The sequence below is a fragment of the Salmo trutta genome, chromosome 21 (assembly GCF_901001165.1).
Source record: "Salmo trutta chromosome 21, fSalTru1.1, whole genome shotgun sequence".
In the NCBI taxonomy this organism is placed as follows: Eukaryota; Metazoa; Chordata; class Actinopteri; order Salmoniformes; family Salmonidae; genus Salmo; species Salmo trutta.
Genome location: NC_042977.1, coordinates 40,850,192 through 40,877,354, shown reverse-complemented (window position 1 = coordinate 40,877,354; position 27,163 = coordinate 40,850,192). Strand labels below are relative to the sequence as shown.

Sequence of the window (27,163 nt, the reverse complement as noted above, 5' to 3'; positions counted from 1 at the left end):
CGGGGGACACATACTGAATGTAAATATGTTACATACATGTTAACTGTTATATGCTATGAATAAGTGTCTAATAAATTATCATACATGTCTGGTAATCTAGATATTCCAATGGCGTTCTCCCAGAGAACGGCAAGGGCGGCAGTGGCCCCGTCAGCCCGTCGACCCCGCCCAGCATCGAGGAGGCCCTGAAGATCATCCACGACACAGAGAGACCCCACAGCAGCCTGGGGCCCGGGGCCAACGGCTTCTTCCTACATGATGGAGCCGAACCTCCAGGCCCAGGCGACGACCCTGATGACTACCCAGGATCGGCTAAGGCCCGGGCGGACGAGGCCGACCCCAACTCAGCCTCTACGGATGAGGTGGACACAGGGATCCACGTGAGGACGGAGGACATCCAGGAGAGTTTGGAGGAGGACAACTCTTCCCTCAGGGACTACTCTGATATAGACCCTGACTATGAGGCTATGACCCGATCCTGTCCCCTACCAGAGGGGGATGGAGAGAGGGGGGTGAGGAACGGAGACAGGGGAGAGAGGAGCAGCCCATGCCCCAGCTCGGTGCCCCCCGCCCCCTTGTCCCATGTGCCCAGCCCTGCCTCGTCCTCTGGCGGTTCAGGCGGAGGCGTGGTTCGCATGACCAGCTTCGCCGAGCAGAAGTTTCGTAAGCTTGAGGGACGGAGCAGTGGAGGGACCACCCCCGAGAGCTCCGAGCTCAATGTTCCGAACACGCCCCCCACACAAACTGCCACACCTGAGGTCAGTAGAGAAACTGTCTCTCTGATCTATTCTCTCAACTCCCTTTTCCTACTCTGTGTTTCTCTCTCTCTCTGACCCTCACAGGGCTCAAGCCCCGCCCACCCAGCCCGGAGCCCGGCCACACCCTCTCCCAGAGACCACACCCATCTGCTGTCGTCAGAGATGGTGCACCTGAAGATGAAGCTGGAGGAGAAACGCAGAGCCATCGAGGCCCAGAAGAAGAAGGTATAGGCTAGTTCAGCTTCTGAGAGCGTCTTCCCTTCGGCGACTGAAATGGCATCCTATTCCCTAAGAGTTCCTATTCCCTATTTCCATAGGGCTCTGGTCAAAAGTAGTGCACCATTTACTTAGGTGATTGGGTATTGTGTCAGACAAAAAACAAAACAATGGTCTACTAGGGTTTTTTAAGGAGCAGTCCAATCAAATGATTAGAGTTGGTTATCAAACCTAATCAATCAGAAATCACTTCATTTGAACCATCATCTTGTTGGATAATTTAGGATACCAAGCCAGCATGTTCATTGGTTATAAAAAATGTGCTGAAATAATCAACCATTTTTGTCACTGTTTCAGGTGGAGGCAGCGTTCACCCGGCATCGTCAGAAGATGGGCCGGACAGCCTTCCTCAACGTGGTGAGACGGAAAGGGATAACCCCCTCTCCCACCAGCCCCATCCCTGGGGGCCCAGACCTGGACAAATCCTCCCCAGACCCCCTTCTCACCCCGTCAGGCAGTCTGGGCCAGGCGGAGAGGTGCAAGCCCGATGGAGCCGCTCCCAAGTCCCCCTGCGAGGAGGGTGCAGGTGGGTCACCACTATAGCTCCTGATCAAATCAACAACTTTGTCATGTACTTTAATTTTCCACTCTTTGGAGCATCTGAAAAAGACATCTTGGTCTCAGCTTTGACTCAAAATAAAAAATAAAGGTTCAAAATAAAGGTTCAATAAAATCTAGCCTGGTCCCATCTCTGTTTGTGCTGTTGCCAGTTTTGTCTCGACAATGACCATTGACCAGTTTTACAAAATGATAGAGGGCCAGGCTAGAGAGCAGTCATACTTCAGGATGTGTACTGTTTTATACATGTGATACCCACCTTATAAAGTAGACGTGTCCGCTGTGTCTTGCTCCAGGGTTAGTGGCTGGAGAGGTGGACCTGGCTGAGTACACCAGCTCCATCGAGAGGCTGAACACATCCCTGGGATTCCTGCAGACAGAGATGCAGCGGCTGGCTCAGCAGCAGGACAGGATCATGGCCATGAGGGAACTGCAACAGTCCTGGGTCATACCTCCTCCAGCGCCCTCACCACACAGGTACCACTGACACACACACACACACACACACACACACACACACACACACACACACACACACACACACACACACACACACACACACACACACACACACACACACACACACACACACACAGGTATAATAATCAATAGACATAAATGGTACATTAGAATGGCATGATATTTAGACTAAAACCATGTGTCATCATTCATTAATTGTGGTAACATCATTTATCGCAATACTATTATGATGATTAAAATGTAATTCCACATTTCTACTCTCTCTACAGGCAGCTACGGGAGCTCCGGCGCAACAGCGTAGCCGGCCGGGGGTCCGTGGGGTCCCTGTCCCCCATCCTGTCCTCTGCTGGTGGTTCCCCCCGCGCCCCCCACCGTTCCCCTGGCGGCCTCAAGCGCCGACCAGCCTCCTTCCACGCCAGCACCCCTCACACCCCCCGTACCCCACACCCCAGCGAGCTCAAGGTAACCCCCTTAAGACGGATGCTCAACACCCCCACGTCCGTGGACAGTCTGCCCAGGCTACGACGCTTCTCCCCGAGCCAGACCCAGGTCACCTCCTTTGCCTACCTGGGACATGATGAGGGTCCTGGGGCCACAGAAGAGGGCAAGGAGAGAGGGGCCCCAGGGGGAGCAGAGGAGCCCCAGAACCAAAATGAGCAACCTGAGACACAGCCAGAGGTAGCAGAGGTGGGGATAAGGAGTGCATGCGCTCATCCCTCCTCGCCCACTAAAGGGAGAGAGCAGGACAGGAAGGAGGAGAGGAGAGATGGAAGGACGAAGAAGTTGGCAGAGGTGCTGTCCCAGCCCAGTAGAGACCTGGTAGAAGTACCAATGTCCGCACTGAAGCCTCTGGGAGGACAGGGTCTGGAGACGAGTGGAGAGCTGTACGGAGAGGACCAGAAAATGTGCTGTGGGTTCTTCTACAAGGTAGGAATTTCAGAATTGTGAGATGACTGTACAAGTACTGTATTTAGCATGTTACGACTCTAAAATGTTGAATGCGTTCATTGATCCATTTTTGTTATAATCATAAAATATTAAAGTTACGTGTACAGTGTAAGCAATGTAAAAGCAACAGGACAGTATAATGTTCATGCAGAACTGTGTGTCTGGCACAACATGAACTATGGGATGACTCATGAACCATGACTTCTTCTGGGTCTGGGACAGTAATTGTGTGTACAGTATCTAGGTCAAAGAATGAAACCGCTCACCTAGTAATGCTAGAGTAGTAGACCGCTGAGCTAGGCTAGGAGAATGGAGCCAACAGAGCTATGCTAGGAGAATGGAGCCAACAGAGCTATGCTAGGAGAATGTAGCCAACAGAGCTAGGCTAGGAGAATGGAGCCAACAGAGCTAGGCTAGGAGAATGGAGCCAACAGAGCTATGCTAGGAGAATGGAGCCAACAGAGCTATGCTAGGAGAATGGAGCCAACAGAGCTATGCCAGGAGAATGGAGCCAACAGAGCTAGGCTAGGAGAATGGAGCCAACAGAGCTAGGCTAGGAGAATGGAGCCAACAGAGCTAGGCTAGGAGAATGGAGCCAACAGAGCTAGGCTAGGAGAATGGAGCCAACAGAGCTAGGCTAGGAGAATGGAGCCAACAGAGCTATGCTAGGAGAATGGAGCCAACAGAGCTATGCTAGGAGAATGTAGCCAACAGAGCTAGGCTAGGAGAATGGAGCCAACAGAGCTAGGCTAGGAGAATGGAGCCAACAGAGCTATGCTAGGAGAATGTAGCCAACAGAGCTAGGCTAGGAGAATGTAGCCAACAGAGCTATGCTAGGAGAATGTAGCCAACAGAGCTAGGCTAGGAGAATGTAGCCAACAGAGCTATGCTAGGAGAATGGAGCCAACAGAGCTAGGCTAGGAGAATGTAGCCAACAGAGCTAGGCTAGGAGAATGTAGCCAACAGAGCTAGGCTAGGAGAATGTAGCCAACAGAGCTAGGCTAGGAGAATGGAGCCAACAGAGCTAGGCTAGGAGAATGGAGCCAACAGAGCTAGGCTAGGAGAATGTAGCCAACAGAGCTAGGCTAGGAGAATGGAGCCAACAGAGCTAGGCTAGGAGAATGTAGCCAACAGAGCTAGGCTAGGAGAATGGAGCCAACAGAGCTAGGCTAGGAGAATGGAGCCAACAGAGCTATGCTAGGAGAATGGAGCCAACAGAGCTAGGCTAGGAGAATGGAGCTACTGTACAGTATACCACTGCAGATGGGATTGCAAACAGACTGGATAGCTAACAGCTACTCAGTGTATTTTCTGGAAGCTACAATCAACTTTCAACAGACACAACTCAATCAATCAATCACATTTATTTTATAAAGCCCTTTTTACATGAGCAGTTGTCAAAGTGCTATACAGATACCCAGCATAAAACCCAGACAGCAAGCAATGCAGATGTAGAAGCACAAATGTCCTTATCCCAGTAAAAAAAAGAATCTAGCCACCACTGCACTCCAACTGGTTAAAATTGGTCATATGCATCTGACATGATGGAATGGATGCCTGAATTCCCCCTGACATACATTTGACTGATCTTAATGAGTGATCTTTGAAGTGAGAGGATGTGACAATGCTGTCTGATCTCATTTAGTCTCTGGAGCTACAAAAAAACAAAGTTCTGTAAACTAGCCTTCATGTCGGCACCAAACGTTCCATGACAAGAAGATTACAATTTTCACTCTAAGTAGAACTTTGGTGTCAACATGGCAGCCATTTAAATTCTGAAATGTTTGCAAACCTATTTCTGACCCTGTGTCCACCCCATACCCCTCCAGGACGATGGGAAGGGAGAGGAGGACATGGCGGTGAAGAGGGCTGCTCTGCTGGAGAAGAGGCTGAGGAGAGAGAAGGAGACACAGGAGAAGAAACAGCAGCAGGAGCTGGAGCAGGAGCAGAGGAAGGAGGAAGCACGGTCAGTCTGCACCTTCAAGGCCTTGTACCCTTTCTACTCTTATGCCTGGTCTGAAAACTACCCTTAGGATGTCTGAAGACTACCTTTAAGGGGACTGAAAACTGCTATTAGCTAGTCTGAAAACTACCGTTCGGGGTTGGTTTCAGACCCAAGCTACTTCTCTTTTATTCATTGAGGGGTGAATCTTAACTTCCACTTGGAATGTAGTCAGTGAAAATCTGCCCCTTAGTAACTTCTCTTATTTGGTAATCCCACAGAAGTATTGAAGCTTCATCTCTTTTCTCCCTTTTCCCCAGGCTGAAAGCAGAGGAGGAGCAGCAGAAGCGAGAGGATGAAAAGCAAAGGAAAGATTACATAAAGAACGAGTACATGAGGAGGAAGCATTTGAAGCAGGTGGAGGATATGGATGTCAGGCCCCGCCATGGAAGTCTTAAAAAGAAGCCACGCCCCAAATCCATCCACAGGGACGTCATGGAGTCACCCAAGCCCCCTGTCAGAGCCACGGGTAACACACACATACTACAAATAGTATACAAATAGATTCACACACGTGTTTGTTTTACTATCCTTGTGGAGATCCAAAAATGTATTCCCAAAATCCTATTTTCCTTAACCCTAAAACTAACCCTAAATCTAACCCCTAACTCTAAAATAGCCTTTTTCCTTGTGGGGACCAACACATTAATTGAATACATTTTTGTGTTGTTACATTCACCGTATAGGTGCAGGGAAATGTGTTGTTTTACAGGGTCAGCAATAGTAGTACGGCACCCCTGGAGCAAATTAGGTTAAGTGTCTTTCTCAAGTGCACAGACAAAGTGAAAATAGGTTTAAAAAAATAAATAAAGAATGTATTCAAACAAAACAACAGATACCTTATTTACATAAGTATTCAGATCCTTTGCTATGAGATGCAAAATTGAGCTCAGGTGCATCCTGTTTCCATTGATCATCCTTGAGATGTTTCTACAACTTGATTGGAATCCACTTTTCTTAAGGGCATAGACAAAGCGAAAATAGGTTTTTACATTTTTTTTGTATTTATTTAAACAAAAAAACAGATACCTTATTTACATAAGTATTCAGATCCTTTGCTATGAGATGTGAAATTGAGCTCAGGGGCATCCTGTTTCCATTGATAATCCTTGAGACGTTTCTACAAATTGATTGTACATGACTTGGAAAGGCACACACCTGTCTATATAAGATGCCACAGTTGACAGTGCATGTCAGAGCAAAAACCAAGCCATGAGGTCGAAGGAATTGTCTGTAGAGCTCCAAGACATGATTGTGTCGAGGCACAGACCTGGGGAAGGGTACAGAAAAATGTATGCAGCATTGAAGGTCCCAAAGAACACATTGGCCTCCATCATTCTGAAATGGAAGAAGTTTGGAACCACCAAGACTCTTCCTAGAGCTGGCCTCCCGGCCAAACTGAACCTTCGGGGGAGAAGGGCCTTGGTCAGGGAGGTGATCAAGAACCCAATGTTCACTCTGACATAGCTCCAGAGTTCCTCTGTGGAGATGGGAGAACCTTCCAGAAGGACAACCATCTCTGCAGCACTCTACCAATCAGGCCTTTATGGTAGAGTGGCCAGACGGAAGCCACTCCTCAGTAAAAGGCACATGACAGCCCGCTTGGAGTTTGTCAAAAGGCACCTACAGACTCTCAGACCATGAGAAACAAGATTCTCTGGTCTGATGAAACCATGATTGAACTCTTTGGCCTGAATGCCAAGCGTCACATCTGGAGGAAACTTGGCACCATCCCTACGATGAAGCATGTTTGTGGCAGCATCATGCTGTGGGGATGTTTTTCAGCGGCAGGGACTTGGAGACTAGTCAGGATCGAGGCAAAGATGAACAGAGCAAAGTACAGAGAGATCCTTGATGAAAACCTGCTCCAGAACGCTCAAGACCTCAGACTGGGGCGAAGGTTCACCTTCCAACAGGACAATAACCCAAAGCACACAGCCAAGACAACACAGGAGTGTCTGAATGTCCTTGAGTGGCCCAGCCATAGCCCAGACTTGAACCTGATCGAACATCTCTGAAGAGACCTGAAAATAGCTGTGCAGCAACACTCCCATCCAACCTGACAGAGCTTGAGAGGATCTGCAGAGAAGAATGGGAGAAACTCCCCAAATACAGGTGTGTCAAGCTTGTAGCGTCATACCCAAGAAGACCCAAGGCTGTAATCGCTGCCAAAGATGCTTCAACAAAGTACTGAGTAAAGGGTCTGTGTGTAGATTGATGAGGGGGAAAAACATTTAATACATTTTAGAAGCTGTAACGTAACAAAATGTGGAAAAAGTCAAGGGGTCTCAATACTTTCCAAAGGGACTGTAGATGTGTATTTAGTACACACTCAAACATGTCTTCTGTGTTTACCTCGTCCAGGTACTCGACCGCGTGGGTTCTCAGTCTCCAGCATGTCCCTGGCCTCCCTCAACCTGGCCGACAACGACAGCAACGCGGGAGATAAGAGGACCCCCAGGTGAGGTCAGCTATTGGCTGATTAAAAAGACCGTACAGTTATCCTGTTCCTGCTTTAGCCAACTCTTTTGGCATGACAATCTCAAAGAAGTTGAGTTAAGCACAAACAAACTGGCACCCAGGCTGGCTACAATACAACAAAGGCCTTACAGAGCATCAAGAGCTTGAATACTCCTTCAAGAGGACATTAATGTGTCTTATGACTTGTCTATGTAATGCAACCAAAATTGTTTTCATTCTGCATCTTAACCTCTGCATCTTAATCTTCCTCTCTCTCTCTCCTCCTCCTCGCTCTATTCCTCTTCTCCTCTCTGTTTCCCCTCTGTTTTGCACAGACCCCCCAGAAGCAGTAAACTAGGCACTGTGAGAGGCCATATCTCTTTCTTTTTAAGCTCTCCCAAAGAGAGAAAGGGAAGGTTAGTAAGGCCCCTGCCTCTCTAGATCAGCCGAGGGCCTAGACTTTTATCTAGCTTTTATGTTTCTGCTGCTGCATCACAGACCAGATTGATCAATCAATTCCATTTTTACTTGAGGTAATATCTTTGCAAAAAAATTCCCCATCTGACAGAATATTTAAAGAACTCACATATATGTTTTGATAATGTTTGAGCAAGACACATACAGTATACAAACATCAATTCTAAGTATGAACTGAGACATAGAGAACACATCCATATGTTTTTAATGTAAAAAGAGCTATATAAAATACATTTGATTGATAATATATGTTATTTCACGTTCATGCTGTATCAGTTAAGTGATGACCAATTACCTACTTTAAAACAGCAGAATCATTCCCCTCAGTACCACAGCTGCTTCTGCCTCAATTCATACATGATGCCTTTAGCTTCCTGCCTCCGCTCTGCTTTATGCCTCACCGACTTTGCTCTTTCTCTGCTGTAGCACTCACTGCTCTGAGGCTGCTCCATGATAACTGCTCCAGACTAGCTGCTTCATGATAACTGCTCCATGATAACTGCTCCAGACTAGCTGTTTCATGATAACTGCTCCATGATAACTGCTCCAGACTAGCTTATTCATGATAACTGCTCCATGATAACTGCTCCAGACTAGCTGTTTCATGATAGCTGCTCCATGATAACTGCTCCAGACTAGCTGCTTCATGATAGCTGCTCCATGATAACTGCTCCAGACTAGCTGCTTCATGATAACTGCTCAATGATAACTGCTCCAGACTAGCTTATTCATGATAACTGCTCCATGATAACTGCTCCAGACTAGCTGTTTCATGATAACTGCTCCAGACTAGCTGCTCCATGATAACAGCTCCAGACTAGCTGCTCCATGATAACTGCTCCAGACTAGCTGCGCCATGATAACTGCTTCATGATAGTTGCTCCAGACTAGCTGTTTCATGATAAGTGCTCCATGATAACTAATCCAGACTAGCTGCTCCATGATAACTAATCCAGACTAACTGCTCCATGATAGCTGCTCAATGATAACTAATCCAGACTAACTGCTCCATGATAGCTGCTCCATGATAACTAATCCAAACTAGCTGCTCCATAATAGCTGCTCCATAATAGCTGCTCCATGATAACTGCTCCAGACTAGCTGCTCCATAATACCTGTTTGACTAGCTGCTCCATGATGACTGCTCCAGACTAGCTACTTCATGATAACTGCTCCATAATACCTGCTCCAGACTAGCTGCTCCATGATGACTGCTCCAGACTAGCTGCTCCATGATAGCTGCTCCAGACTAGCTGCTCCAGACTAGCTGCTCCATAATACCTGTTTCAGACTAGCTGCTCCATGATGACTGCTCCAGACTAGCTACTTCATGATAACTGCTCCATAATACCTGCTCCAGACTAGCTGCTCCATGATGACTGCTCCAGACTAGCTGCTCCATGATAGCTGCTCCAGACTAGCTGCTCCATAATACCTGTTTCAGACTAGCTGCTCCATGATGACTGCTCCAGACTAGCTGCTCCATGATAGCTGCTCCAGACTAGCTACTTCATGATAACTGCTCCATAATACCTGCTCCAGACTAGCTGCTCCATGATAACTGTTCCAGACTAGCTGCTCCATGATGTCTGCTCCAGACTAGCTGCTCCATGATAACTGCTCCATAATACCTGCTCCAGACTAGCTGCTCCATGATAACTGCTCCAGACTAGCTACTTCATGATAACTGCTCCATAATACCTGCTCCAGACTAGCTGCTCCATGATAACTGCTCCAGACTAGCTACTTCATGATAACTGCTCCATAATACCTGCTCCAGACTAGCTGCTCCATGATGACTGCTCCAGACTAGCTGCTCCATGATAGCTGCTCCAGACTAGCTGCTCCATGATTTAGCTGATGTGTGTTCTTGTTGCCTCTATATACTAGACCCAGAGCCATCCAAGCTGCAGCAGGCAGGCGCTTTCCCGTCCCAGGCACTGACTCCCACGGCCAGGCTCACTGAATCACAGCTGTCCCTCAGAATCACATCACAATGATCCCAGTCCCTTTGTTTTGTACGCAGAGACTTCAAGCTAGGTTACACACTAAAGGCGTCAGCGTGCCTCAGTTCGGCTGGCGCCTAGCCAAACCGAACGAGTGTGCTCGCATACTTCCTTAAAAGACCTTCACTTGAAAAATGATATAAAAACGGCAATAGTACTGTGTGTCCATTTTGAGACGCCATAGCCATACACTTCCTCAAAATAGTCAGAATGAATCTAAGAACTCAATAAATCTATCATTAATTTTGACGTATTTTTCCGAGGAGATCTTAGTCACGCAATTTTACATCTAACTAAGATGTTTGTTGCAATATTTTTCAATGAAAACGAGTCATCTCTTGTCGAATGACAACAAAAACATTGTTGAAGAATCCCTACTGTTGACCAATCACTGACAAAGCAGCGTAGACTTCGGCTCCGAACTTCGGCTTGCCTCCAGACAGCCGAAAAAACCTCACCGAAGTCCAAAAACAAACAAAAACGTCACAAAATGTCATCATAATATATACACAAACTCTACAGAACTGTTTCATCAGGAAAGCATGCGGACTCCTTAACCCTAACCCCAACCAGGACATGACTGAGCCTGGGCCTGGGACATGAGGCTGCCTGCTGCAGTGGGATACTGTGCGTCTTGTTACTGTACTGTTGCCTAAAGCTGCTGTAGCCTACTGCAGTCTCTCCTCAATATCCTAGCAGCCAGAATGTAGGACTGAACTCTAGCTTTGCTTTGCTCCACTGCACATGCTTCTGATCTGACCCCAGCCATGGAGAGATCACTGTGCAGGATCTAATAGGAGGGAACAGGGAGGGCTGCTTGGGAGAACTGTGTCACAGTGTCTGACCCTGTTTCTCTATGTCTGTCTGTTGTCTCTCTTTGTCTCTCTGTGTTTGTCTCTGTATATGTCTGTGTTTTTGTCTCTGTGTCTGTCTCTATATGTGTGTCTCTATGTCTGTCTGTCTCTCTGTGTCTGTCTCTGTCGGTCTCTGTTTTTTGTGAACGTGTCTGTGTGTGTCTGTTATTCTGTGTGTTCTGGAATGTGTGTTTTCTTGTTCATGTGTGTGTGTGTGTCTGCGTGTGTGTGTCAATGTACTGTTTGTGTGTGTGTGTACATCCCTAGGCCAGACTCTGCGATGCCAGACTCTGCGATGCCAGACTCTGCGAGGCCAGACTCTGCGAGGCCAGACTCTGCGAGGCCAGACTCTGCAGAGGGCAATCTGTCATCCTGCCCATCTCGTAACGGAGAGAAGGACTGGGAGAACGAGTCCACAACCTCCTCCACTCCCTCCAACCAAGAGTACACAGGTACGGACCACTCCACTACAATCACAGTATTCTGCTTTCAAAAGGAGACCAAACTACTGCAGTATACCGGAGCTCTCTGGTCCATGTGTAGAACAGGCTGTGTTCTGACTTTCTCTTAGTATGTCACTGCATACTTTATGCTGGTATCTACTTTTTCCCTCAGGCCCAAAGCTGTACAAGGAGCCCAGTGCCAAGTCCAACAAGCATATCATCCAGAATGCACTGGCCCACTGCTGCCTGGCGGGCAAGGTCAACGAAGAGCAGAAGAACAAGATAATAGATGTAGGCTGTTTGATGTACACTCTGCTACTTTCTCTCATTTTACTTCACTCTTTTACTTCACGTTTTGTTCCTTTGTTTTCCTTCCCTATCTCTTTCAGGAAATGGAGAGGTCGGGGGCCAATAACTTCCTGGTTCTATTCCGGGACACGGGTTGCCAGTTCCGCTCGGTGTACTCCTACTGTCCAGAGACGGAGGAGATCACCAAGCTGGCGGGCATCGGGCCAAAGAGCATCACGGCCAAGATGATCGAGGGACTGTACAAGTACAACTCGGACAGGAAGCAGTTCAGCCACATCCCGGCAAAGACCATGTCGGCTAGTGTAGACGCCATCACCATCGCCCCCCACCTGTGGCAGACCAAGAAACAGGGCACACCCAAGAAACTGGGTAGTCTCAAGTAGTCACAGCAACAAGCCGTTTTCATAACAAACCAAGGATATTGTTGTTCGGTGTCTTGGGTTATAGTTGAGGACTGAGGGGAGACTTTGTGGGTTATCCGACCCAGGAACGGACCCAGGTCTGGGTATGACCTGGGATATTACAGGGTCTGGTTTGGTATGAACGGTGCTAAAGAGTCCAGCTTTCTAATGTTCTTTCCCAGTAAGATATCCTCAGAACACTTAAACTCAGCATTCATCTGGGTCTGATATACAGTATAATTGGATGATTATGTAGAAGGGTTTTTCTTCTTAAGAAAACACTGCTGAAATTATGCACAACTGGAATGTAGGAGAAAAAACAACACAAGCCTCAAGGGACATTGTTGTTGTTATGCAAGACTGTGTGTGTGTGTGGGGGGGGGGGGGGGGCGCAGAGTCATTCTAATGGAGCACGTGTGTGTGTGTGTGTTCGTCAGCATGCATGGGTGTCCATGTTCTTGTGTGCCCAAAAAAGAGGGGGGCTGATGAAAGCCTTACTGAATCAGACCACTGAAGCACTGAATGTCATCTCTCTGAATTAGACCGAGTTTGAGTTCTCTCTGTTCATCATGTTTGGCCTTATGCTTGTTTTGTGTGTCATATGAAAGCACAGCGATTATGTTATATTTAAGTGCCAGTTGTGATGTTTTTGTGAGTGCAGGATGATTGGCTGTGTGTGAGGCTTGCTTCTCTCTCTGGCTGAAAGAGAAGACTGAGCAGTTCGGTTTGTGTAATGTGTAAACAAGTGCCAAGATTGAGTTAGGTGAATACCTCAGAAATAGGTTGTTGTTACTTTCGATAAGAACTAGATTGTAAAATCATTGATTTAAGTATCATCTACAGTACCAGTCAAAAGCTTTGACACACCTACTCGTTCAAGGGTTTTTGATTATTTTTACTATTTTCTACATTGTACAATATTAGAGTGTGCAAAGCTGTCAAGGCAAAGGGTGGCTACTTTGAAGAATCTCAAATATAAAATATTTTTTGATTTGTTTAACACTTTTTTGGTTACTACTTGATTCCATATGTGTTATTTCATAGTTTTGATGTCTTCACTATTATTCTACAAAGTAGAAAAGAGTCAAATGAAAGAAAAACCCTTGAATGAGTAGGTGTGTCCACTTTTGATTGATACTGTAGTTCACGGGAATGTCAGCAACTGACTTAATATATTTTGTTTTTGATAAGACTTTGGAAGTCTTAAAATTTCATTGACAGAAATATAAATATACTTTAAGACTATATACACTGTATAAGTTAATTTAGTTTGTATATAAATACCTATTCCATTCAAAATGAATGAGTCAAACTAGCGTTTATCATTTAATATGGACATATATAAACTTAATATATATGGGGACTTTTGTTGCTTAAAAAATGTAAGTGTGTAATCGCTTTTCAATGTCACTGACAGGACGATTTCCAGCTGTAGAATAGCACCAAGTTTCACAAATTGTGTCATGCGCCTGTGTAATTCAGAGAAAATGTCCTATAAAGGTTATTGTTGGGATACAGTATGTGTTTGGACCTCACAGATATTCAAAAGCATTTTACTTTATTGTGGATAGTATCTTAACTGTTGAATTCCCTTTACACTCAAAGTAGTCCACAATACATCTGTGTGTACATATACAATTGAGAGTAATTCATCGATAGCAATTCATGATACTTTCCCACTGTAGATTGCAGTATTTGTTGTTGTATAACTGCGTACTTACATAAAGTAGATCACAGAAAGATGAAACATTTCTACTGTTACATTATGATTTAACATTTTATATTCTTCTAACCTATGGAAGGAAACTTTCATTTATTTTATTTTGCAGTAAAGCAGTGTTTACGCTGTACATTATATACAGTATTTTGTTATGTGTTTCTTCGTAAACCATTTTCCATTTTGAGATTTCATGTGAGCAGCATATCTGTCTCAAAAGGAAGTATTTTGAAAGCATGAGAGGGTAAAATATGTTATGTATGAGTTACAGGCAACACATAGAAAGAGAAATGACTGCAAACTGTGTCCCACTGCATACTATTGTCTGTAGTGGATAATCAGATATGTATGAGATACCATTCTGTTTTTCCCAATCTAAATTCGTTTTATTTTAACCCTGTCAATATGTTCATGTATTTATGTTATTTTTTATATATTCCTTTGAACTATATTAAAATTTTAATTTTCATTGAAACTTGTGATCAATGTTTTTGAAGCTTGGTTATCCACTTAGGCTAGCTCAGATTTGTATTCTTTGTTGTTACTGCATTACATAACAAGTGGGTCTTGAACCTGCAACCTGAGGCCACAGGGCAAACAAACGCACCTTCTGTGCCATGATGGTCAAGACCTCATGGAAGATGCATAGGTTTACATACAGGGATTAAATACCAGTTGTAAAAATATCAAGATGAACACTTTGTCATTTTACTGTTCTTTTACCGTTTTCTCATAGAAAACCTAATAGGCAATCAAATGAGAATAATACCAACCAGATTTACGTCGTATCACTGTCTGTCGTAATCCTCTTTAAACCTTTTCAGAGGGCCATGTCCTTCAAGCATTTAACTGTATTTACCCCACTGTTGAATTTCCCACTGTGAATCTGCGATTACGTTTACATGGAACATTTCCTAATCTGGGAGGTGAAGGCATGGGATTATCCATCCACCATCCTGTCCTCTCTTGGGGTTGGAAGTGACACACACCTAACCAAGTAATTATCTCATTGCAAGTGGCATAATTGGACGTTGATTACAGTTTATTTGATGATCATGTTCAAAGGACGGTGGGAATGTAGATCGTCAACGCCAGAGCTATGCGGGTTTATTTAGCAAGAGAGACGCTCGGAGCGCCCCTGGGAAAATACTGGGATTTGATTGGTAGACAGACGAAGCGTTGCGCTTGACAACCGGAGGGGCTGGGTAGCAGGCTACTCACTACCAGCAGCAGAAATCCATCCGAGAAGACAACAGAAAGGGAGAGAGAAACAACAAAAGAGACTGACGAACAAAACGAAGCAGAATCGCTCCTGACAGCTACGATTTTCAACAACTGAAAGAAATCCAAGGAGCGTGTTTTCAGCCCATGTATTTTTAGACCAAGGTGAGCTCTAAATCGCATCGAGGGCGTGTTAATGCGTGGGAAGCCTCGCCACCCAGCCCGTCTGTGCTGCTAGCGGATGATGCATGTCTGGCTAGCCATTCTTCTGGTCTGAATCTGTCATAGCGGTTTTCGGTGTGCGTTCCTGACAACACTACTTGTCGTGGTATGTCGCTACCAGCTAACATATGCTCGTGTTAGGTAGTTAGTTAGCTTGCTAATATTTCGGAGAAATGTGTGCTTGTCTTGTCGTTTATTTCATAACAGACAAGAACAGGTTGAGGTGAAGCAGCTTGCTAGCTACTTAGCTAGTAGCTAGCTAGCTAATTGTATGTGTTTGAACCCCACCCATAGCCGCAGTGCCTAGCTACATTGTTAGCTAGTTCTAGATTGTAAATAGATGTTGATTTATTGGAACCCTATATAATGTTATAAGTTTTCTAATTAACTAGTTAGTTAGTTCAACCTATTTTTAGGTGATGCGCTGCTCATAGTTTCCATGCTGCTGCTGTAAGTGTCACCAGCAATGAATATTTGCATGCAATTTGGTTGTTCGTTTTCTTTTCTGAATGTTTTGTTGGTTGCCAGATATCTAACCTTGTTCTTTGTTGAATGCACCTATTCTTAAACTAAATGTAAAAGCAGAATGTTGTAACATTTATCAGTATGTTTTGAGCAACCACTTGCTTGGACATGTTGTTAATAACAATGCAGATTGCAGCGCAACACCAAGATAGTTACAATATGTCAATAGTCCTGGTATCTAAATCCTTACTCAGCATTCAGGCTGCGTTATCCCCTGTGCAACTGTAGCCTAAGCACTAAATCAATTAAATCGGCGGTAATATAACTTGTTTGCAGTTGTAGGTTTGATGGCAATTGTCGGAATTTCTGGCTCAAATCCTAATTATCATGACAGTAACCTAAATCAATGGTATTTTTCCTATTTTTATCCCCTGGTGAACCCTTGAACAAAAGTGTAATTAAATATGATAGGTTACAGTGCCTTCCCGGCATGGGGTTTCCACACTTTGTGAATGTTCCGTTAATGCGATCCTAATCCATAATGTTACTGTTATTACTACATAATTAATAGCACAGCTGTGATTGGATTAACTCTCTGCTGCAGACCTTCTATTGACGCTGATTTGCTGTTAATCTGCTAATCACAGTGGTCAGATTTGGGGTTTGATTCCATTATGTTCAATTGAGGATTTCGTCATGTCGTTCACATTGAGTAGGCCTAGGTTTCCTGTGCTTGTTTTCTGGGAGGAATTGAAATATATTAAGCTAGACTTCTTGAAAGTCTATTCAAAAGTAAGCAAGGTCAGTTGTAACAGTTGTTGGCCAAGTGAAAATATCAGGAGCAACGAAGACTGTTGAACACAGTGTGGCAATAAAGAGGCATTACATTAGGAATTGATTGTTTAGCAGACAGATACTAGGCTGCCTTTCTACAATCAACATGAGAGCCTCCGTTTATGGTGTGTAACTTACCCTGAGTTTTGTTGTTGGTGTGTGTGTCAGCCCGTTGTTACCATGACAGCGGAGGAGATCATCAATGTGAAGGAGGTGGAGATCATCAAGGTGATCCTAGACTTCCTCAACTCCAGGAAGCTCCACATTAGCATGCTGGCCCTGGAGAAGGAGAGCGGAGTCATCAACGGACTCTACTCTGACGACATGCTCTTCCTCAGGTACACAAAGGCCTGGGTTGTATTCATTAGGCGCCAAACGGCAAAAAATAAAAACTTAAACAGAGAGAGACTACTTGGGCTATTCAATAAGGAATGTCCATTTTCGTTTTCTGTTGCAAAATGTTTTGTTACGTGTGCCCTAATGAGTATGACCCTGACCATACTGTTTGGGTCTCACTATGTGGATAGTGTTAGAAATACAAAGGGTTTGGGGCTCTCCCATAGCATATCAGGACACCTCCATAAGCGATTGCTGCAAAACAACAGTTGACAGATTAAGTTGTTGCTGTCCAGCATTACAAATAATTATAATGAACTCCTTGCAAGTGGGATTTTTCAGGCTCATATTAATAGGTCACTGGTTGCTAAACTAAATGCTGAAACACAATGTTCAGAAAGTGTAGCATAAATTAGTTTGTTCATGCAATAATGATCCAGACCCCCTCTATGCTAGACTGGATTGGAGTGCCCAGTTTAAATGTCAGACAACAGTGTACTGTTACGCCGCTTTGGAATTCCACTCAGCTGAGTTTGTGAAATGACTGATTGGAGTTGGACTCCCTTTCACACAGAGGGCCCCACTGTTACCAGGTGACCATTCACTGCCTGTCTTTTATCTGCCCCTGTATTACACCGACCAATCAAGACAATCTGTTTCCGTAGGAGATGGCAAGCAGGGAAGTGAATTGGAGAATCCTTTGTTTACATGTTTGGTTGGTTTTTGTTCTGTATTCTGAAGTTTTACTGAAATGATCTAGCTAGTGTGAATAGGCTCAGAGCACGTAACAGGGGCATTAGGTGTCACTAACACTGAGTATTTTACACCTGATTTATTGTCTTGCTTTTTGGTTGAATTGTTTATCTCTGTCCAGGCAACTGGTGCTAGATGGGCAGTGGGACGAGGTGCTTCAGTTTATTCAGCCGCTGGAGTGCATGGACAAGTTTGACAGGAAAAGGTGAGACTTCATTAATATGACACTAATTCTGTGGTCAGAAATGAATGTATTTAGTCTGACTGTACATGACCATTTCTGCACTTAGCAATGCTACATTATTGCCTTTTCAAACAACTACACGTTAGCAACCTGACACCCAGGCTTGAATGTACAGGCAGATGCTGGGTTTGAATTACTTTTCTGAGACATGTTCTTGGGCCATAATTTGTTGTCGTAGGTTCCGTTACATCGTCCTGAAGCAGAAGTTTCTGGAGGCCCTGTGTGTGAACAACGCCATGTCTGCTGAGGACGAGCCACAGCATGTGAGTCAACAGACAAAGAATAGCCCCTCTCTCTCAATTCATTTGAAAGGGGGCTTTATTGGCATGGAAAAAGTGTTTACATTACCAAAACGAGTGAAATAAACAAAAATGAGAAGACAAACTATTCGAAATGAACAGTAAATATTGCACTCAAAAAGGTTTCAAAAAAGATTGCAATTTCATGTGTCATATCAGCTATGTACAGGGGTTTTACATCAGCTATGTACAGGGGTTTTACATCAGCTATGTACAGGGGTTTTACATCAGCTATGTACAGGGGTTTTTCATCAGCTATGTACAGGGGTTTTACATCAGCTATGTACGGGGTTTAGCAATGTGCTGATGGCTGTAAAACGAATAGGGTCTCCGCCTCTCTCTCTCGCCCGCTTCCTTCCTTGCTGGACCTTGTTCTAGTTGTCTGTCTCTGGCATTACATATTCCATCTTCCTGTCTTTGTTTACCTGTCTCCTTTCCTCTGTCTCCCTCTGAATGAGCAAACAAATGAGCCACGAATCACGAAACAGCCCTCCTTTCTTTCTCCATCTGTCACGGACTCTTTTTTTTGTTCCTAGTAAACACACAATCTCTGATCTTTCTCTACTCATTGTCCTATATTAGCTTAGTCACAGAGAATGCAGATCTGAAACGTTTACACAGGCAACCCAATTCTGATCTTTTGCCCAGCATGAGTTAGTGTGTGTGACACGTGAGTCTGATTGCGCAAGTTTCTATGTGTTTATGTTAGGTCTAGATTTGTTTCTCGTGAAAATCTCTTTTACATATTTATTCGAAGCAGTTCAAAGCAACGCTGCCATTTTTTCCCTTGGACATGACAGCGATCTGGGCTCTTCTACCTTGGCAGTTCTAATCTAGGCCTCAGACACCGATAACAAGTAGCTACTTTTCTACAGGATCTACAGACATTCTGGGTTTGGATGTTCAAAACCTATTTTTCATCCCCCCTTCTCTCTTGGTTTCTGAGGGAATGTTGAGTCTTGGGGGATGCCACATTGCCTCTAGAAATGAATACATATGCATAAAAGGCCTTTTTTGTGTGTGTGTGTGTGTGTGTGAACCCTCTACACTGCATCAAGTAGCCTACTGCTACATGTGAGGGAAACAGTAGCCAGCTGCTACATGTGAGGGAAACAGCAGCCAGCTGCTACATGTGAGGGAAACAGCAGCCAGCTGCTACATGTGAGGGAAACAGTAGCCAGCTGCTACATGTGAGGGAAACAGTAGCCAGCTGCTACATGTGAGGGAAACAGTAGCCAGCTGCTACATGTGAGGGAAACAGTAGCCAGCTGCTACATGTGAGGGAAACAGTAGCCAGCTGCTACATGTGAGGGGAAACAGTAGCCAGCTGCTACATGTGAGGGAAACAGTAGCCAGCTGCTACATGTGAGGGAAATGTGATGTGGCTAAACTCTCTCTTCTCTCTCAGCTGGAGTTCACCATGCAGGAGGCGGTGAAGTGTCTTCATGCCCTGGAGGAGTTCTGTCCATCTAAAGATGACTACAGCAAGCTATGTCTGCTCCTCACTCTGCCTCGTCTCACCAACCACGCTGAGTTCAAGGCATGACACGTTTTATAGTTATGGCATCTGATCTTATGAATGGTATCTGTTCATTTAAAATAAGAATAATGCATCTTTTATTCTAGCACTGTGATTGATGATAATATTTACTTTGAAGAAATGTTGGTAATAGTTTACTGAAAGCAGGTATCAAAGGGCATTGTTATAAGCATGTGTGAGCGCTTATGATATAGCTATAGATTAATAATAAACATACAGTATGAGTCAAAAGTTTGGATACACCTGCTCATTCAAGGGTTTTTCTTTACTATTTTCTACAATGTAGAATAATAGAATACATCAGAACTATGAAATAACACATATGGAATAATCTAGTAACGAAAAAAGTCTTAAACAAATCCAAATATATTTTAGATTCTTCAACGTAGCCACCCTTTGACTTGATGAATCTTAGGATTCTCTCAACCAGCTTCATGAGGAATGCTTTTCCAACAGTCTTGAAGGAGTTCCCACATATGCTGAGCACTTGTTGGCTGCTTTTCCTTCACTCTGTGGTCCAACTCATCCCAAACCATCTCAATTGGGTTGAGGTCGGGTGATTGTGGAGGCCAGGTCATCTGATGCATTACTCTCCTTCTTGGTCAAATAGCCTTTACACAGCCCGAAGGTGTGTTAGGTCATTGTCTTGTTGATAAATAAATGATAGTCCCACAAAGCGCAAACCAGATGGGATGGCGTATCGCTGCAGAATGCTGTGGTAGCTATGCTGGTTAAGTGTCCCTTGATTTCTAAATAAATCACTGACAGTGTCGCCAGAAAAGCACCATCACACCTCCTCCTCCATGCTTCATGGTGGGAACCACACATGCAGAGATTATCTGTTCACCTACTCTGCGTCTCACAAAGACACAGCGGTTGGAACCAAAAATCTAACATTTGTACTCATCAGACCAAAATAAAGATTTCCACCGGTCTAATGTCTTTTGCTCGTGTTTCTTGGCCCAAGCAAGTCTCTTCTTATTGGTGTCCTTTAGTAGTGGTTTCTTTGCAGCAATTCGACCATGAAGGCCTGATTCATGCCGTCTCCCCTGAACAGTTGATGTTGATGTGTCTGTTACTTGAACTCTGAAGCATCTATTTGCGCTGCAATCTGAGGTTCAGTTAACTGTAATGAACTTATCTTTAGCAGAGGTAACTCTGGGTCTTCCTTTCCTGGGATGGTCCTCATGAGAGCCAGTTTCACCATAGTGCTTGATGTTTTTTGCGACTACACTTGGATGATGGACTGTCGTTTCTCTTTGCTTATTTGAGCTGTTCTTGCCATAATATGGACTTGGTCTTTTACCAAATAGGGCTATCTTCTGTATACTACCTCTACCTGGTCACAACACAACTGATTGTCTCAAACGCATTAAGGAGGAAAGAAATTCCACAAATTAACTTTTAACAAGGCACACTTGTTAATTGAAATGCATTCCAGGTGACTACCTCATGATGGTTATTTCATAGTTTTGATGTCTTCACCATTATACAATGTAGAAAATAGTCAAAATAAAGAAACCCCTGAATGAGTAGGTGTGTCCTTTTGACTGGTACTGTATGTTTATATTATTTATCCATAACTCAATAGCATGTTTTATTATTCATCTTTAGCTAGTTCTTATTTGTTCAATGTGGAAGTTTTCCAACTGTCTCCAAAATGTATTATTATGAGACGACCCTGGTGTTATGGGTGGGTGGGTTTTTATCTAAATGACTAAAGTATAAATGTTTCACCTCCAGGACTGGAACCCCAGCACGGCACGGGTGTACTGTTTTGAGGAGGCGTGCACCATGGTGGCAGAGTTCATCCCTGCAGACAGGAAGCTGAGTGAGGCAGGGTTCAGGGCCTCAGGGAACCGCCTCTTCCAGCTCCTCATTAAAGGAGTTCTGTATGAGTGCTGTGTAGAGTTCTGTCAGGTGGGGGGATCCAAGTGTTCTGTTACACAGCATTGTACAAATGACATGCATTTTAGATCATATATGATATTCATGCTTGGTGAATAGGATGGTTGGTTGGTTGATTTAGTTAGTTTAATGATTGATTGACTAACTAATATATTGTGTGCCTCTGTCTCCAGAGCAAGGCGACAGGCGAGGAGATCACGGAGGGCGAGGTGCTCCTAGGGGTGGACATGCTGTGTGGGAACGGCTGTGACGACCTGGACCTGTCCTTACTGTCCTGGATGCAGAACCTGTCCCACAGTGTCTTTTCCTGCGCCTTCGAGCAGAAGTTGCTTCAGATTCACGTGGACCGCCTGGTCAAGCCTGCCAAGGCCAGCTATGCAGACCTCCTCACCCCGCTCATCAGCAAACTGTCCCCCTACCCCTCCTCGCCCCTCCGCCGCCCCCAGTCCGCAGACACCTACATGTCCCGGTCTCTGAACCCGGCCCTGGACGGGCTGTCATATGGGTTGTCTGGCCAGGAAAAGAGGGGCCCAGGGGGGGACACGGCAGGGAGGAAGGGGATGTCCCCCATGTCTCATTCCTTCGCTAACTTCCACATGGGGGGTCAGAGTCTGAGCAGGAGTCTGATGCTGGACAGCTATGACTGCCACAGCATCTTTGAGGAGTCTCCTGAGAGGTGCGAAAGATAGTTTACATTTATGTTGCACTTTTTCAAATACATATTTTTTTGAATGCAGTACGGGCATGACAAGTCATTATAGCACAAACAGATCTGGGACCAGGATAGGAATTGGAACTGATCTGCCACTCATTTGTAGCACTAGTAGTTTTCCTCTAGAAGAATGGCCGAGCATCATCTAGGGTAGGCTAAGCATTGACATGATTTCACCTGTTGGATTCAGCCTGGAGTAGACTGAGGACTAAGCTCTGTAGTAGGAAGCACTAGAGAGCCTCTAGCTTCAACGACTGTCGAAGAAGACGCTCAGTGATGCTCAACACCCACTTATTAGGGAGCAGCAGAGTGACAGTAGTGGTTATCTGAGGAGTGTCTGGACATTACAGCCGTCGTTAATGCAGTAACGCGTTACGTAGTCCATTAATGTGGTCTCTCTGGGTCTGTCTCTGTAGCTCCAGGACGGACACGCCCGTGGATAAGATGAGTTCAGGCACCCTGCGCCCCGACTCCGCCCCTGGAGAGGACGCCCCGTCACCAGGCTCTGCAGGGAGGAATGAGGTAAACACCTGATGAGGATTTACCATGTCTCTTTTGCTTAATATATACATTTTGGCCTTTTGAACCGGTTCAGACAAACCCTACAGAGTTATCTTCCCTACTGATGTGTGATGATTGGGGTTGTGGAGAGAGTTCCTTTCAAAGATGGTGGCGTCCCTCAGTCTAAATATAGGCCTGAGATGAATCTGTGTCTGAGACTCACTGAGTCATCGACCGTCTGCGGCATACAGAGCCTGGGTTACACCCAAGAGACCTGCCGCCTGCCCTATTCTTTTTCTCTTTCCTCATCCCGCTCTCTCTTTCATTTTGTCTCGCTGAGTTACAGAACAGTACAGCCCAAAGGACACTAGTTGCCTGACTTCCCTCTAATTATAGCCTAGCCTTAGAGGAGAGCAGACTGTTCTCTGCTCTACCCCGCCACAGCTGTCCTGTCTAGCCTATAGCCAGACTGAATGTAAATCCCTGCTTAGACTGTTAAACAGACCAGTAGCAGAGTGGGACATTAGACTGATAAACAGACCAGTAGCAGAGTGGGACATTAGACTGATAAACAGACCAGTAACATTAGACTGTGACTTCACCTTCAGATGAGACCCAGCTTTATGGCTCCCTCTGCCACATTTTGGTGTGTGTGTGTGGCGCATATATATATATATATATATATATATATATATATATATATATATATATATATATATATATATATATATATATATATATATATATATATATATATATATATATATATATATATATATATATATAGCAAAAAAAAAATAAAGGGAACACTTAAACAACACAATGTAACTCCAAGTCAATCACACTTCTGTGAAATCAAACTGTCCACTTAGGAAGCAACACTGATTGACAATAAATTTCACATGCTGTTGTGCAAATGGAATAGACAACAGGTGGAAATTATAGGCAATTAGCAAGTCACCCCCAATAAAGGAGTGGTTCTGCAGGTGGGGACCACAGACCACTTCTCAGTTCCTATGCTTCCTGGCTGATGTTTTGGTCACTTTTGAATGCTGGCGGTGCTTTCACTCTAGTGGTAGCATGAGACGGAGTCTACAACCCACACAAGTGGCTCAGGTAGTGCAGCTCATCCAGGATGGCACATCAATGCGAGCTGTGGCAAGAAGGTTTGCTGTGTCTGTCAGCGTAGTGTCCAGAGCATGGAGGCGCTACCAGGAGACAGGCCAGTACATCAGGAGACGTGGAGGAGGCCGTAGGAGGGCAACAACCCAGCAGCAGGACCGCTACCTCCGCCTTTGTGCAAGGAGGAGCAGGAGGAGCACTGCCAGAGCCCTGCAAAATGACCTACAGCAGGCCACAAATGTGCATGTGTCTGCTCAAACGGTCAAAAACAGACTCCATGAGGGTGGTATGAGGGCCCGACGTCCACAGGTGGGGGTTGTGCTTACAGCCCAACACCGTGCAGGACGTTTGGCATTTGCCAGAGAACACCAAGATTGGCAAATTCGCCACTGGCGCCCTGTGCTCTTCACAGATAAAAGCAGGTTCACACTGAGCACATGTGACAGACGTGACAGAGTCTGGAGACGCCGTGGAGAACGTTCTGCTGCCTGCAACATCCTCCAGCATGACCGGTTTGGCGGTGGGTCAGTCATGGTGTGGGGTGGCATTTCTTTGGAGGGCCGCACAGCCCTCCATGTGCTCGCCAGAGGTAGCCTGACTGCCATTAGGTACCGAGATGAGATCCTCAGACCCCTTGTGAGACCATATGCTGGTGCGGTTGGCCCTGGGTTCCTCCTAATGCAAGACAATGCTAGACCTCATGTGGCTGGAGTGTGTCAGCAGTTCCTGCAAGAGGAAGGCATTGATGCTATGGACTGGCCCGCCCGTTCCCCAGACCTGAATCCAATTGAGCACATCTGGGACATGTCTCGCTCCATCCACCAACACCACGTTGCACCACAGACTGTCCAGGAGTTGGCGGATGCTTTAGTCCAGGTCTGGGAGGAGATCCCTCAGGAGACCATCCGCCACCTCATCAGGAGCATGCCCAGGCGTTGTAGGGAGGTCATACAGGCACGTGGAGGCCACACACACTACTGAGCCTCATTTTGACTTGTTTTAAGGACATTACATCAAAGTTGGATCAGCCTGTAGTGTGGTTTTCCACTTTAATTTTGAGTGTGACTCCAAATCCAGACCTCCATGGGTTGATAAATTGGATTTCCATTGATTATTTTTGTGTGATTTTGTTGTCAGCACATTCAACTATGTAAAGAAAAAAGTATTTAATATGATTATTTCATTCATTCAGATCTAGGATGTGTTATTTTAGTGTTCCCTTTATTTTTTTGAGCAGTGTGTGTGTGTATGTGTGTGTATGTATATATATATATATATATATATATATATATATATATATAGATATAGAGTTTGGGATTTCACACTGGCTATGGTCCCTGCATCAAAAAGGGTGAGGGATGGCAGTGCACATTAATTACTTATTTCTTCCAAATTGCTCTCTGTCGAGACCCCCCCGCGCCTCTCTGTCTATACCCCCCCGCGCCTCTCTCTGTCTATACCCCCCCGCGCCTCTCTCTGTCTATACCCCCCCGCGCCTCTCTCTGTCTATACCCCCCCGCGCCTCTCTCTGTCTATACCCCCGCGCCCCCCCCCGCCTCGCTCTGTCTATACCCCCCCGCCTCTCTCTGTCTATACCCCGCGCGCCTCTCTGCCTATACCCCCCCGCCTCTCTCTGTCTATACCCCGCGCGCCTCTCTGTCTATACCCCCCCGCCTCTCTCTGTCTATACCCCGCGCGCCTCTCTGCCTATACCCCCCCGCCTCTCTCTGTCTATACCCCGCGCGCCTCTCTGTCTATACCCCCCGCGCGCCTCTCTGTACCCCCCCCCCACCTCTCTACCTCCTCTTGGTTGTGCTGCCAGCCTGGCCCCCAGGTGACGTGTTAAGTTAATGCCCATCTGAAAGCAGAGGGTAGAGTAGAGGAAGTTATGACACCTTCCTTTTCCTCTCTCTGAAGGGCTGTGCCGTCACTTCTGGCTTTGCATGTGAATGGCTCTATGTAAGAAGTTGGCTGTACTTCCAACAGTTCAGAATTTGGTTTGTTGTTTAGTAAATGTGCGTTACCATCTAGTTGCGTGACTCGACAGAGAAGTTTGAGGAATTCTACCGCCAGCGTTTGAGGGTCCAGCAGCACCTGGAACAGAAGCAGCAGCAGAGACAACTCTACCAGCAGATGCTTCTGGAGGGAGGGGTACAACACAGTGACCAGCCAGCCCCCGGGACAGACGCCATGCAGCACAGCCTCACTGAGAAGTTCCTCAACAGGTTAGGCACACACACACAGCACAGGACTTCAGTTCCCAATAGGTCAGGTATTCACCCAACACGGTTTTGTTTGATCATGTTTTGATGAGTTGATTTCCATTTTGACTCTCCTTGTCTTGGACTGTTCCCTCTGCTACAGACCTCAGATGTTACATTATGTAATGTACTAGTTCTTCCTGCACCTAATGGATGGAATAAGGGTTTCTCTGTTGTTGAACATGTCGTTTAAATCAAGCACTCCTCACTCTTTGGGAAAAAAACTAAAAGTACACTTGTCAGATTTAGAAGACGAGGTGGAGCCTTCCCTGTACAGCCTTCCTTCCCTGTACAGCCTTCCTTCCCTGTACAGCCTTCCTTCCCTGTACAGCCTTCCTTCCCTGTACAGCCTTCCTTCCCTGTGCAGCCTTCCTTCCCCGTACAGCCTTCCTTCCCCGTACAGCCTACCTTCCCTGTACAGCCTTCCTTCCCTGTACAGCCTTCCTTCCCTGTACAGCCTTCCTTCCCTGTACAGCCTTCCTTCCCCGTACAGCCTTCCTTCCCTGTACAGCCTTCCTTCCCCGTACAGCCTTCCTTCCCTGTACAGCCTTCCTTCCCCGTACAGCCTTCCTTCCCCGTACAGCCTTCCTTCCCCGTACAGCCTTCCTTCCCTGTACAGCCTTCCTTCCCTGTACAGCCTTCCTTCCCTGTACAGCCTTCCTTCCCTGTACAGCCTTCCTTCCCCGTACAGCCTTCCTTCCCCGTACAGCCTTCCTTCCCCGAACAGCCTTCCTTCCCCGTACAGCTTTCCTTCCCCGTACAGCCTTCCTTCCCCGTACAGCCTTCCTTCCCCGTACAGCCTTCCTTCCCCGTACAGCCTTCCTTCCCCGTACAGCCTGCCTTCCCCGAACAGCCTGCCTTCCCCGAACAGCCTGCCTTCCCCGAACAGCCTGCCTTCCCCGTACAGCCTGCCTTCCCCGTACAGCCTTCCTTCCCCGTACAGTCTTCCTTCCCCGTACAGCCTTCCTTCCCCGTACAGCCTTCCTTCCCCGTACAGCCTTCCTTCCCCGTACAGCCTTCCTTCCCCGTACAGCCTACCTTCCCCGTACAGCCTTC

The 27,163-nt window shown here is 45.8% G+C and overlaps 2 protein-coding genes across 5 annotated transcripts in view; both read left to right on the top strand.

The window, feature by feature from the left end:
- The window catches only part of LOC115157447 (calmodulin-regulated spectrin-associated protein 2), a 67,062-nt gene extending 54,616 nt beyond the window's left edge, over positions 1 to 12,446 (top strand). Inside the window, exons 11-22 of one of the 3 annotated variants that reach the window (XM_029705704.1) lie at positions 101 to 758; positions 843 to 983; positions 1,332 to 1,560; positions 1,889 to 2,069; positions 2,342 to 2,999; positions 4,850 to 4,986; positions 5,283 to 5,491; positions 7,387 to 7,483; positions 7,818 to 7,898; positions 11,087 to 11,271; positions 11,435 to 11,553; positions 11,652 to 12,446. In XM_029705704.1, coding sequence (XP_029561564.1) covers positions 101 to 758; positions 843 to 983; positions 1,332 to 1,560; positions 1,889 to 2,069; positions 2,342 to 2,999; positions 4,850 to 4,986; positions 5,283 to 5,491; positions 7,387 to 7,483; positions 7,818 to 7,898; positions 11,087 to 11,271; positions 11,435 to 11,553; positions 11,652 to 11,954 — 2,998 coding nt within the window. In that variant the 3' untranslated portion in view covers positions 11,955 to 12,446. The remainder of the gene's footprint in view (positions 1 to 100; positions 759 to 842; positions 984 to 1,331; positions 1,561 to 1,888; positions 2,070 to 2,341; positions 3,000 to 4,849; positions 4,987 to 5,282; positions 5,492 to 7,386; positions 7,484 to 7,817; positions 7,899 to 11,086; positions 11,272 to 11,434; positions 11,554 to 11,651) is intronic. The other 2 variants (XM_029705706.1, XM_029705705.1) reach the window with 2 other exon arrangements.
- A 2,257-nt stretch (positions 12,447 to 14,703) lies between these two features.
- Positions 14,704 to 27,163, top strand: part of LOC115157446 (WD repeat-containing protein 47) — a 28,876-nt gene continuing 16,416 nt past the window's right edge. The window contains exons 1-9 of one of the 2 annotated variants that reach the window (XM_029705702.1): positions 14,704 to 15,075; positions 16,600 to 16,769; positions 17,642 to 17,725; positions 17,943 to 18,027; positions 19,472 to 19,603; positions 21,347 to 21,523; positions 21,685 to 22,187; positions 22,640 to 22,745; positions 25,878 to 26,071. In XM_029705702.1, coding sequence (XP_029561562.1) covers positions 16,612 to 16,769; positions 17,642 to 17,725; positions 17,943 to 18,027; positions 19,472 to 19,603; positions 21,347 to 21,523; positions 21,685 to 22,187; positions 22,640 to 22,745; positions 25,878 to 26,071 — 1,439 coding nt within the window. In that variant the 5' untranslated portion in view covers positions 14,704 to 15,075; positions 16,600 to 16,611. Of the gene's footprint in view, positions 15,076 to 15,155; positions 15,239 to 16,599; positions 16,770 to 17,641; positions 17,726 to 17,942; positions 18,028 to 19,471; positions 19,604 to 21,346; positions 21,524 to 21,684; positions 22,188 to 22,639; positions 22,746 to 25,877; positions 26,072 to 27,163 lie in introns of those variants that run through there. The other variant, XM_029705703.1, reaches the window with a different exon arrangement.